Source organism: Chamaea fasciata, unplaced genomic scaffold, assembly GCF_029207755.1.
Source record: "Chamaea fasciata isolate MVZ Bird 193981 ecotype frontalis unplaced genomic scaffold, bChaFas1.0.hap1 SCAF_3, whole genome shotgun sequence".
Lineage (NCBI taxonomy): Eukaryota > Metazoa > Chordata > Aves > Passeriformes > Sylviidae > Chamaea > Chamaea fasciata.
In genome coordinates this window covers 56,364,419-56,377,749 of record NW_027094088.1, presented here as the reverse complement: position 1 = coordinate 56,377,749, position 13,331 = coordinate 56,364,419, and the positions used below count along the sequence as shown (strand labels likewise).

General features: G+C 39.6%; 1 protein-coding gene across 2 annotated transcripts in view; it reads left to right on the top strand.

Moving 5' to 3' along the window:
• Positions 1 to 13,331, top strand: part of MTHFD1L (methylenetetrahydrofolate dehydrogenase (NADP+ dependent) 1 like) — a 141,827-nt gene that overhangs the window by 71,955 nt on the left and 56,541 nt on the right. For both annotated transcript variants that reach the window (XM_066179094.1, XM_066179093.1), the window contains exons 21-24: positions 7,215 to 7,354; positions 9,058 to 9,099; positions 10,164 to 10,264; positions 10,688 to 10,865. In XM_066179094.1, coding sequence (XP_066035191.1) covers positions 7,215 to 7,354; positions 9,058 to 9,099; positions 10,164 to 10,264; positions 10,688 to 10,865 — 461 coding nt within the window. The remainder of the gene's footprint in view (positions 1 to 7,214; positions 7,355 to 9,057; positions 9,100 to 10,163; positions 10,265 to 10,687; positions 10,866 to 13,331) is intronic.

Below are 13,331 nucleotides of genomic sequence, written 5' to 3'. Positions count from 1 at the left end.
CTTCTACCAGGGCATATACTGAAATGGTGGTTTGTCTCAAGAAGAGGTTTCTTTGCATCCCTGCCTTTCCTTTTCACATAACAGTACAATCCTGGTGCTAAAGCATGTGTTGCTTCATGACCATTAGATGAAATGTTTAGAACTTTTCCAGGGAAGACATTTGCAGGCTCTCTGCCTGCCCCTTGATGTTAGTGTTTTCCAGATGCTTGTAGCATGAATTCTCAAAGCATGTTCAAAGTCCATTTTCAGTAGCTTTTTTAAGGGGAGCGTAGAAGGACCCAAAACCTGAGAGCTCAACAGAAAGCAGTTTCACTCTGGTGAAAGTTGTATTGGTGACAGGAGCTTCAGTCAACCAGATCTTTTAGAAGTGGAAGTAAATGAAAGTCTGGTAGTGAGATATGCGTTGAGTAACATGGTTTAAGTGTGATGAAATTTATTTTTAGCCCTTAGGGAAACACTGTGGGTACCGTAAGTTAATATACTCCTTGCAGAATTGTAGAAGAATGGCCTTAAATGAAGAGCCACCAGTGCTGCTGTAAATTATTCCTTCCACACAACTCCAAATAAAAAAGTGGTGAGGTTTTAATTTTGTAATTACCAGACGACTAATAATTCTTTTGCCAAAGGCCATGGTGATCTTTGAAGTATATAATGTAATTGCCTTATTCCTGTGCCATTAACTGTGCTCCAAACGTGGTCATCTGTCTTATGAGCAAATGTTACTCTGTTACCTCAAAGAAAACGTGCTATGAATGGTTAAAGGATGCAAACTAAAATTCACAGTTCTTTTGTTTGGATTTTTCTGGTTAATGTTGTAACAGAAGGAGATTATGAAAGGGGGAATTGTGTATCTTTGGCTAGTGTATTCAGCTATGCATTGCAATTCATGTCAGGGCCCAACACTTAGCCTAAGAGTTACAGATCTTTACATGAGTATAGGACACAGAAATTAAGAGATAATGACTGTAAAACCCAGCAGGCTTAGCAGAGGGATTCAAAGAAACGTGTAGCCCATGAAGCCACATTCAGCTCACTTAATTTCTATTAGAATGAATTGTTTGTGACTTGTAAGACATCTTCTGGTTATAATCTCTAGTAATAAATCTAAATAATCAGCTCATTACTATAGTGAGCTGCAAGAAAATGTCAAATTTTACATTTCAAGTATTGGAATATGGTTTGACAAGGTGGCTAGAGAAGAATTAAGTTTACCACTGCTGAAATGTATCTTCCTTCCTTCCTTCCCTTGCTTCTGCTGCTTGTTTGAACATGTTTAGATACTTGTCTGGTGTTAGTTTAACTAATTCAAACATACCCCAGTGGAAAAACTGACAGGGTTTTGTTTTGTTTTGGTGGGTTTTTTTTGTGCTGTGTTTTTGTATGGTTTTGCTTTCTGTTTAGCATATTACAACAGTTTACCTGCCAATTAAATGAATGCCAAAAAAGTCTGGGCAGCAGAGAGGGAAAGGTAGAATATTTACGAATGAACAAGAATTACCCTTTCAGCAAGGCAGGGTGCTCATTTGGTTCAGCCACAGTGTGAAACCATGCCCTAAATTGGTGGTTTGGAGGCAGGAATCACTGCAGATGCACTTCTGTATATTTTCAAGACAGGGAGGCCAGCAAAGCTGTGGAGATGTATAAAGCATGCTTTCTGTCACACAGTGCAACTCCTGGAGTTCTCAGTTTGATTCCCACCCTGAATTTAAAATCCAACATCTGCAGCATACATACATTAACAGGCCTGTAACACCCACAAAAAGCAATTGTATCCTTAATTGTCAGAGGATTGAGATTTAAGGGTTCTCTTCACCTGTCTGGCTTGGAGTAAATAAATGAACTTTCTGTAATTCTTTATTGTCTATAAGTCTGGGAATGACCTGTATGAGGCATTGTGCCTTTTCTTTTGTTAAAGGTGTGGGATGCTCTTGGAAAGTTAACAGCAACTGATATTAAAAGTGGGTAACTATGAGAGGTTATGAGGTAAACTTTAGTTTCTCATTTAAAGCTGCTCTGCATTTCAATGGTAAAATTACTTTCTTAAGGAAAAATAAATATTTCTGAGGAAAAGATTTAAATAGCTTGTTATGGAGTCCCAAGAGAATCAGCACTTAATTTAAGTGTATTCCTGGGAGCCAAGTTTCCTATGCAGCCCTTGCTGCCAGCAGGCACTGACTGTTAGCTGAGGCTTGAGATTCAGCCAAAGGAGATAATAAGTCTCCTTTGAAGGAAGGCAGAATGAATTGCCATATCTGCTGGTTCAGTGAAAAGCATGGATTGGGTGTCAGCAATCAAAAACCTTCAGTGCCCTACCTTGGCAGGGCAAGTACTGTCCTGGCATCTTTCTTTAGCAAAAGATGGAAAGTACAGATTACATCCAATTAGCTTATGGTCTGTTAAACTTAGGGGCAAATATTTTTCCTGTTACCTTTTCTTCTAGGCTTCACAACAACAACAAAAAATTTTGACAACCAGTGCAAAATATTTTCTTCATGGCGTAGAAAATGTTCAGGCTTAACATACTCATGTAGTTTTCTGCTGGACTTTGTGTTCAGCAGTGGTAGGAGTGAGTTCCTGTGTTCCATGACATCTGAGAATGCGTGGAAAGAAAAATGAACAGGAAAACTCCCTCTGTTTGGGGGGGCAGGGAGGGGGAGAAAAAGTATTTGTTGCATTCCAAAATCAGTCATAATAATGGAAGTTCACATCAAATAATTGCTAGAGTCAGAGTGGACAAACATCTGGCTTATTCATCCCTAGCTATACTAACAAAAATACGATATCCTGTTAGAGAAATCACTGATCATCCTGGTTTATTTTGGCGATTGTGCACGTTAGTATTTTTCTCTTTAAAAAAAACATATCAGTATTTTATAGCCAGCATATCTCTGGTTCCAGGTTCACAGTTCATGTGCTTCTGTGACTTTGGGCTCTTCCTTTCCTGAGTTTACCAGCAGACAGCTGCACCAGAACAGATATGTTTACATGTGGGGAGTAAATGGCAACTTGCAGCTCAGAGTTTCCATTTCCTTTTACATTGTTCAGGAATCCAGGCTCACAATTCGTCCTCAAGCTTCACCTCATGTGTGTGCATCTGACTTGGTCCTTTATAGTGCAAATGCCTTATTTTGACATTGATTTGTTGATACAAAGGGCTGACTAGGGAAAAGATACTTTCACTAGAAATTACCCTCAGTACACATGAAGTTCAATTGTGGGTGAAATAGCTTTTTGAAAAATATTCTAAACATCACTTTCTGTAAGGCTTTTAAGCACTATATCAATGTAAGACTAATGTGGAACCACTTCATGCAGCTTTAGCAAGATAGATGTATTTTTAGATGGAGAAAAATTGCAATTTGTATTAAGAATGATGGTGAAATCTGATTAGCTGCTTAACACACGACACTGTCTTTTTAAGGTATTGTCACATGGTGATTCCCAGATGTCCTTGGTAAAGCAGTAAGTACATGAAGGAGGTTATGATAATTATAAACAAGAAACAAAACCTTGAGAGTGATTTGTTCATTTGCCTGAGCCCTGAAGTAGAATTAAAGACTCCAGTGAAGAGTTTGTTCTGACTTTACGCTACCTGACAGACTTATCTCTGTTACTAATTTCACTCCTATGGGCTTCTCCTTCCCTTTTTTCCCCTTACCTAATTTTGATATTTTGGGTTCTTGCTCTGAAAGAAAACTATGGTTTATTGATGATTTTGGTAGCAGGAGTGCGTGAAGTAGATGTCACTTAAATGATCTCTAGAAAGACCTGTAGCAATTGTGTGCTGTGTTTTGCCTAGTGGCTTTTTGAACCAAGATCCCACAGTTACTCTGATGTGTTAGAATGAGCTGCTTTTGGTCACACTCATGTGGGTATTTTTTGAGAAGAAATTATTTGACCTTATTTGACCATTTTGGTGCAGTTTATTTCTGATATATATGTAAATTAATTGCTAGGTTTGATTTATAGCCCAGTCTTAACATTAATGCAATGGTAGTGCACTGCTGATACATGAAATTTTAATTTTTAATCCTCATTCCAATGTTCTTTATGCTTAAGCTCTAAAACTGTAGCATAAAATCAAACAACTGGTTTGTGCTTTAGGTTTTGCACTTTATATGACCACACAGTGAGAGTCCAGAGAACTGTACTGACTGAAAATTGCACTCAGAAGATAATATTTTAGCACTTCTCCAGCTCATCATTGAGTCTTGTCAGTGCAAGGAGGGGATCCAGAAGGCAAAACAAAGCCTGGGACTGTAGTAACACTGATCTAGGTCAGTACAGGTTTGCCATGTAGTTGTGTTCTCAGCCTGGAAGTGCAAATACCCATGTGTTTTCTGTAGCTTGCTGAAGGCACATCATTTACCTCTTTATTTCATTAAAACTGCAGTAGAACTGTGTTTGTGGCCTGGAAATGAAGGCAGGCAGTTAACACCATGCTGGTACCTATTACAAACCCCCTACCTGCTTTCAGGGCAGCAGCCCGGGTAGCCGTGATTCATGGAGCTGGGAAATGGTTGCTTGGCAGGGCATAGGATAAACAGGCATCTGCAGGGGAAAGCTGAAGCTGAGCAAAAAAATATAGGCAGGTAGTAATGCTTGTGTCATAAACTTTTCTTCAGCTGAAGTACAGCAGAGCACAACTACAAAAGTAGATATTTGTCACCCAAAATTTGTGTGAGTTCACATGTAATTCTCTTCTGTTGACAAACTATGAGAAATTATTATCAAAATAAATGGGCCTGCATATTACTTTAATTTTCTGTTGTTACATTTAAAGTGATTAACTGGTTTAGCTCACGATCATTAAATGTAGAGTAGTTTGAAACTTCCCATTTGTAGTCTGTGTTTTTCATTGACGCTTTCATTTGAAAGCAGGAAACAATCCGAAAGTAATTGTATTAAGTGTTTCAGCACAAAGATTTTAAAATATAATAGCTTGGCATGTTATTCTATCTTCTTACTATTCCTTGGAGGAAATCAAATGGAGTTGCAACTTTCATCCAGGCAACTTTTCTACTACATCCTGTTTCCTTCCGCACACTGGAGAAAGCACTGACGTTTGTCTCCCTTTCCTCTACTTCCAATGAAAAAAATCCCGGTCTCCATGTCATAGCACTCACTCTGATGAACTCTGATACAGTATTTGGGTTGTTTAGGCAAATGCAAATTTTGCCCTCCATATCAAACGGAAGATTGCAAAGAGCAGAGGAAAATGCACAGCCCTGGCTGCCTGGACTGCCTGAAGGGTGGCTTGCTGTGCGAGCAGTTGCTGTGGAAGGCTGACATCTCTGCTTTTCTCCTACTGAAAGGCAGACTTGCGATCCCCTCTTTCTCAGAGGGAGACTGACCCTTGAAAAGGCTTGGCATGAAATGGATTAACTCCCTGGAAACTTTGTTTGGAAATGTTAGGAGACTGCTATGTATATGTGCTGGCAATCTCTGTAAGAGACAAATTATTTTCCCACCCTCTCAAGCACTTGATAGTTTATCTGTTGTTTATATTGAAGATTGATCGTGGTTATATATTCCTAATTCAGGGTTCCCATTAATCACCCTATGCCACATAAGAGAAGAAGAATGAGGGTTACTGGAAAGCAGAAATGTGATCCCTGGCTCTGCTTTTAATGTGACATCCTGGCATTAGCCTTGCTCCTATGAATTACTACATTTGTGTAAACATCTTTTTTTTTTTTCCCCATGTTTGGTGGGTCTGTTTTTCTCAGGGCTATTTAGAAAAAGATGATATAGTTATTACAATGGTTGAAGAGAACATTAATCATGACACTTGCCATGTTACTCTTTCAAGAGGTCCCTGCTCCCCCCATCAGGCCCACCCCCTTATTTGCTACTACTTGCTTCCTCTCCCAGCTCCAGCAGCCATTTCCTCTCTCAGAGCAGATCCAGGCAATTGTTTCAGCCTGTGCAAAATGAAGAAGAGGTGGAAAAGGACCAGTGGGGTTAGGACAAATGCTCAAAAGCTGATTCTTCCTAAAGTGCATCAGCTGCCAACAGAGATACTTTTTGCCAGAGCAACAGAGCAGATCTGTATGTCCTCCTCCTTGACCCTGCTGAAGGTTACCAATCCTGAAATGTTCAATCAGCCATTTGTGGTCCCTTCCCCTCCTAAGTATGAGAGACAAAACTGCTGGCAAGAGGAAAAGAGAAAGGAATTGATGAGTTTTTACAAGCTGATTTGGGCTATGAGAACACATTACCAGTCCCGCTTGGAGTCAGGTCCAGAAGCCTCTGGAGCAAGCTGTTTTCCTGCCCTGACTTGTCTGCCTGAGAGTCCCTTCACATCTTTGAGAGGTGTGCATTGAGCCCAGCTCTTTCATTGTTCTGGTGGGAAATTGTTGCATTGGTAAATTTTCAACCATCAGGAGATTTAATCTCTTAAATTTATTTGCTGTGTGCTTGTCTAATATAAAGAAATTACTTGGATTTTAAAAGAAGCAATCAAAATAATTTCTGTTTGACAAATCAGAACAAATTCACTCTGAAGAGACTGGTATAATTTAATACATATTATCTTCTCTTTATTTGTAGCTTCACTAAACATACTTTGCCAGGTGTATCCTAAATCTGCACAGATTTTTCTCTTGAATCATGTTACATTCGTGTCTGACTTCTTTGGTGCAAAATCCCATCATTAAATTTGTTATTTAACAGCATATTCAGTGCTGAGATGTGACTGTAACTGCTGGTTTGTGTTTATAACTGAACAGCCTCTCCACAAAAGCAAGAGATCACTAGAAGTTCTGCAAACCTAGGAGAATTTAGGTCCATTAATTGTGATGAAAGCATATCTTTAGTGAAATCAAAGGGGGAGGAATCATATAGGAAAGTCTTATATCTGAGAATTTGCAATCATTTTATATATAATTGCACAGAAACAGTGATTTTTAGAGGACTAGGTATTTTTTAAATACTTTGGTTCAAACTAATTTAGATTGCTTGGTTTTTCCCCCCATGTAACTACCTTTGATGGCATATTATACATATAAGACTAAGAGAATTTATTTCTGAGTTGGGAATAGGTTTTTAATCAGACTCAGTAATGTAAATAGACCTCTATTTAAAAGTTCATTCAAAACTGAGTACTGGTGTGTATTTAAGTGCACTGTATGCTGAAGTAGAAATATCCCCCAGTGTTTAACCAAAAGCATGTTTAATGTGTGGTTTTGTTTTGTTTTTTTAATGTTTAACAGTAACTGAAGCTGGCTTTGGTGCTGATATTGGGATGGAGAAATTCTTCAACATCAAATGCAGAGCGTCTGGCTTGGTTCCCAGTGTGGTTGTACTTGTTGCTACAGTGAGGGCTTTGAAGATGCATGGAGGTGGGCCAAATGTAAGTTTTTGCACCTTTCTTGGAAAAGTCAAATTGTTGCTAATATTCAAAGTAAGTAAAATACCTTGATTTAAGAAATATTTGAGGCAGTATTTAGATAACTGTTTTGAGATACCTCATTGTGTAGATGTTATCACTAAAGTTAATGCTATTTCTAAAATTAGGCCATGAATAAAAGAAGAGGGGTGAAAGAGCTCTGAAGAAGCACTACATCTTGCAGAGCAAGGGAAGTTTGTTGCATTTAAAAAAAAAAGAGATAAGATATAGATATGAGATAGACATAGGTGAGAGATAGATATATCTATTTTTTCCCTGCCTTTTGAAATAGCATTTGTAAGTGCACTGAAGTTGTCACAGGCTGGGAAATTTGACAGCTGAGGAGAAATGAGACGAGTTTCAGTTGCAGTGTGTGAGTGGAAGTAGAGAACATTGTTAGTGAAGGTTTTGGGATTTCTTTCATTTCAGTAATGGGTACCCCTTATGTCCTTTTATTTTGCTCAGATTAGTTCCCTGGGGGACGCTGAAGTAACTGATGAAATTTTGCAAGCGTTTTCCTGGTGTACCAAGAGTACACCAGTGTATCATTTTTTGCTGTCTAAGCCACAAAGAGATTTTACAGATTACCGATTGTAGAAATGCTCCCCGAACGTGCAATCAGATCAGACTCTGCTAGCCAAGCAGCCAGACACTTAACTCCTAGGAACACTTTCATCTGCCTAGAAGCATGCTGGAGAGTGATGCTGCCAGGGAAACAGTCACACTGGGTGAAAATACCAGAGCTGTTTCCACAGCCACAAAATTTTAGAATGCATGGTTTCCCTTACAGCTAATCTTCTCTAAGAGTTAAAGCTGAGCTACCCTTTTTCAGTCTTTCAGGTTGATATAATGATATAATTTTCTATAATTTTAGTACACTTCTAATGCATCTTTACTTTATTTTGAATGATATTTCTCCATCCCTATCAAGGCAAGTATGTTTTCACATGTGTTATCACTCAATCTAGCAAAAATAGGACTTAAATATGTCTTAATAACTGTCTCTATTTCTGTCTCACTTGTGTCCTTAGAAGTTTAAAGGTTTCATTTGTTTGTAAATGTGATGCATTCATCACTGAGGCACGTAGAGTACCAGATACTTTTACTGGGAGGGTAACTATAAAAAGGACTAATGCTAGAGACAAAAGTGAGTAAGTCTGGTGCCTGGGATTGTTGTTATGTGGTCCTTGGAGACTCAGTACAGTACCCCAGTACCCTCGTGATGCACTTTTGCATGTATACCTTTGTGCTTTCCAACAAATTACTTGCATGCTGTTCCTTACCATGGCAGTAATTAAAGGACATCAAAGATGATGTTCTCCTGTGTTGCTGTTATTTCTTCAGCTGTTGGAAGTTGCTGCCTATTGTCTTTACACTGCTGGTGTGCTGTAACAACATGTAGAATGAGATCCAGCTGCCTCCCCTAGTAGTCCTTTGCAACTAATTCCTGAGACACACTATCTGTGTCTTGCTACCCAAATACAATAGGATGTGCTGCTATTGTTTGTGTGCTGGTGCAACTTGGAATAAAACGCAAGCTGCAGTCAGGCTGTGTGCACTAGTACTGGCAGTACAGAAAGCAAGCAAAATTGTATTTCAGACTCTTTAGGGTTACGACAAGTATTGATCTGTGATGACTTTGATTGTTTATTATTACCTGATCCCAGGTAACTGCTGGTGCCCCCTTGAAGAAAGAATACATAGAAGAGGTAAGAGGAACTGTCATAAAACTTTTAAGAGGTTTTTATTTAAAGGAACAAAATAATGTGGTGTACAGGGGATCAGAACTTCTCCTTCCTCTGGCCTGGGCAGTGTGCATCCTCAGGTTTGAGTAATGCTGACATTCAGTGAACATCTCTAACAGGCATTGCCAACAAGTAAAAGCACCTCATCTTCCCTTAGGCCCGGGTGTGTGACATACACCTCTTAGGTGTGTGATGTGTGTGACTGCATGATGGATTGTAATAAGGAGCTGAAATAGCTGAGAAAGAACCTTTTTTCAATAGTTTTTCCAGGACCACTAAGTTTTCAGACTGATCAACATACAGGCATATAAATGCGTGCATGTAAAAGGACAAGAGGAGAGTGGTGTAGGGGTCAAGGACTCCCCCTGGAATTAATAATAGCATAACATGTTCATTAAACAACAAGTTTAGTATGTTTATGCTTCACATTTGGGGTGGGATGTCACTCTTCAAACAAAGTGAATTCTGCTGGTTTGTTTTCTTTGTCACTTCACTCTAGACAAATTCTGGTCTTCTGCTTGTGTGAGGCTAAGGATACGTGCTTTGGTACAACTAAGACAAGGCCTACAAAGTGTGATGTAAAAGAGTAAATAAGGAAATCCAGTAATGTGCTTGTATCTGGGTTATGTATGTGTATATATGAACTCTGCATCTAACACATCTGTATGTCAAACCCCACCCCACTACTGCAGTCTGTTTATAAACTTTGCAAACAGCAGACTAACATCCCTTTTACAGTCATGACAAGCAACCAGTCATCAGCTGCACCATCTTCCTGTGTCTCAGAAAAGAGCAGTGGGTTCATATACAAATTTTGGACACTGCTTAGTTACTTAAATATGTCTGATGCTTATTAATTGGAATGAGAATTAATAAGTGCCAGAATACTTTCATCTGGAAGAATTTCACTTGCCTACAACTGTCATGATCAGAACTGTTTATGTTCACTTAAATTTATGGAAAATTCTTTGGCTGGAGAAAACTTTATGTATCTTACTATTTCCATTAATTTTTATTTAATTGCACAGAACCTCCAGCTGGTAGCTGATGGCTGCTGTAATCTACAGAAACAGATTCAAATTACTCAGCTCTTTGGAGTTCCTGTTGTGGTTGCTCTAAACGTCTTCAAGTAAGTCAATTCTTTCATTACTCTTGTGAGTAAGTACACAGTTCAAATTCCCCACTTTTCTTGGTTTTTAAATTATTCAGTTTGGCATGAACAAAGAAGCTATTAAAGAATTTCCTTTTTTCATCATGAATGTAAAGATATTTGAGTTCTTAGATGGTTCTTAAGGTTTTAAAACCAACAAAAAAAAAGTATATACTGTTATGGATCTGATCATCTTCCATGTTAATCAGCTATCACAATTCCAAAATTTTCTTGAAACATGTAAATACATACATATGCTGTATATAAACATGTTATATATATGGCACAGTTTCTATAAATACCTGCTTTAGCACTGCTGATGGTAAAATAAGGCCAAGTTTATAAGGTTATAAAAGAGAACTAATTAAGCAATATAATGAGACAGGACTGTTTTGTTGGCAGAACTGACTCTCCAGCTGAGGTTGATCTGGTGTGTAAGATTGCAAAGGAGTCTGGAGCATTTGATGCTGTACCCTGCAATCACTGGTCGGCTGGTGGTAGAGGAGCAGTAAAATTAGCTCAAGCTGTGGAAAAAGCAGCCAATCAAAAAAACAGTTTCGAATATCTCTACAGCTTGGAGGTAAGATTTCTTTTTTTTTTTTTTTCTTTTTACCGAATGCATTCTGCATCAGAGATGGATTTAAAACAAGAAGAACATTGAGAACATTGAAACGAAGTTATCTAAAATACTTGGAAAGGAACTTGCCTTGGTTTAAAATCATAAAAGCTGGAGAGAACAAGCAGTCTGTGTCTTGTCTAATGAGGGAGCAAGAAACTCGCTGGTAATGATTGTTACTTAGTGCATCAAATGATACATCTGATACTTTCATGTTAAACATAAAAGTATGAATACAGATGGAACGCTCACCAGTTATTTTGGGAGACTTCTCCAAAGATCTCACAGTCATAGTACTCGTCCTCTCAGGTGGATAAAAGGAGATGTAGTTGCTGTCTCACAGTCACAGTCATTGCAGCAAGTTGTGGCTTCCTGAAGCGTTTACTGTCGGTATGAGAAGGATGTGACAGGTAGCACGTCCATACCCATCGCACGCATCTGCCCATCCCAGCCAGGTCAACAGAGAGGAAGCACTGCCCTTACCTGTGCCCACCTACACAGTGCAGCTGTCAGGTGAGCACAAAGAGCACAGCTTCTGTTCCTTCTCTCCTGATGATCAGATTGGAGTCTGCCAGTACACTGTGGTACACACAATACATGGGTCACTGCTGCTGCTGCTGGCCCCAGGTCCTCAGCCTATTCAGGAACAGCACCCAGGGCTTCTGTCCTGCTCCAGCTGATGGCACCAGAGTCCACAAGCCCCTGAGGTTTGCAACTCACTACAGCTGCTAGGCACAGCCCTCTCCTCGCACTCTCTGTCCTCATACATACACATTTAGAGCAGAGAGCACACCCACACAAAAGGCAGTCAGAAACCAGATTTAATAACAGCAGAGAGGTCCTCAAACACGTAGCTCAGTTAGACTACTGGCCAGACACCTTTACACACTGACTCCTTCTTTCTCTGTTCTCTCGTTTTCTTCCCATGTTTGTTCCTTTGCAATCCACCTTGATTACTCCCTTTTCCCATCTTTGCTCTTTCCACTAAACAATCTTTACACATTCCCACAATCCTCTTTGAAAATCTCATCATAAGGTTCACACAGTCCCCAAATCTGCTTTTTCATACATCCCATAGAGTCCTGTGCTGCTGTACGAAATCACTTCCTTTCATTTGCAAAGTTTTCTGATCAAAAAGTTTCCCTATTGACCCACCTTGGTGCATTTCACACCAAGGACTATGGTCTCATCTTCCCCTTGGATTGTCATAGGAAACAGGCAATTCAGTGTGCTCTAATTTTCACTGATAAGGTTTTTCCAGTGATTACATTACAGAGGGTTCCTCCACCTATCATTATTCCTCTGATCCTTGCTGGGACTTCGGGACTAATTTACTTAGGCCTTAGATAACCTAACGAGGGATGGTGTAGTCCAAGTTTCAATCCTATGTCTGCCAGAGTTAGGGACTTTTTCCATGCCTTGAAGAGTGTTATTGTAATTGTCTGCAAGGTAACATGACAGCATTGTGAGCTCTCAAGCGGAGCTTGGACCCCTGGGAGCACTGGGGCTGCTGGGGTACCACTGTGCTGGCAGAACATTTGGAGGGACATATTGCCAAGAAGGTTATACAAATGATTTCTCAGGGCTTTCCTGGCTATCTGCATGTGGGTGGGTTTAAGTCTGAACAGCCAAACAGACGTCTCTGGCTCCAAGGAAGCCCTTGTCAAGTTTCAGATCCTGTGCCCATGCTACTTAAGTTTCTTTAGAAAATGTTCAAATGCAATTTTTTTACAACAGAACCTCAGCTTCATTCTTTTAAATGGCTGGAAGTTCCTGTTTTGATTCTTCTCTCCAGAAAAAAGTTCAGCCTGAGGTAGATATGCCCTACGGTCATCTTTCATTCTTTCTTCTCCTTGATATGCACCCTGTATCTGTTGCACCTATTTTATTTTTTCTTTCCACCTCCCCTGCTGTTTTACAAAATGTCAGTAATCCAGCCAACCCGTATCGGTACTAACCCCTGCCCTGACAGAACAGATGGAAATATGTTGGGAATATTAGTGCTGCAGCATGTATTCAAGGCATTTTGCCCATGCAACAATTTTACAGCCAAAAAATAGCCAATGTATAAGCCTTTCTAAGTTTGTCTCGACTGAGATGCTCTGAAAACTGAGTCTGTCATCTTATGGGACTTGTGTAATAAAAATGGGGGAAAAAATTCTTTGAGAAACACGTGTAATGGTTTTCCCCACTGGACACTTGTGTTACAGGGATAGCACACTAGCCTTTCACAAGGCTCATACTTAATCTCTGATGTTACTATACACTATGTAACTTACAATCTGGTGGTATGAGTGAGTAAAAAGGATTGGTGGGGGTGGGCTCTGCCTTTAAAGAAAATCAGATTGATTTCCACTTTAATGCCTTTCCCAGACGCATCGTTCCGTGCTGTGTTGCATAAGCAGCATGATCTTAAGCACAAAGGGAATG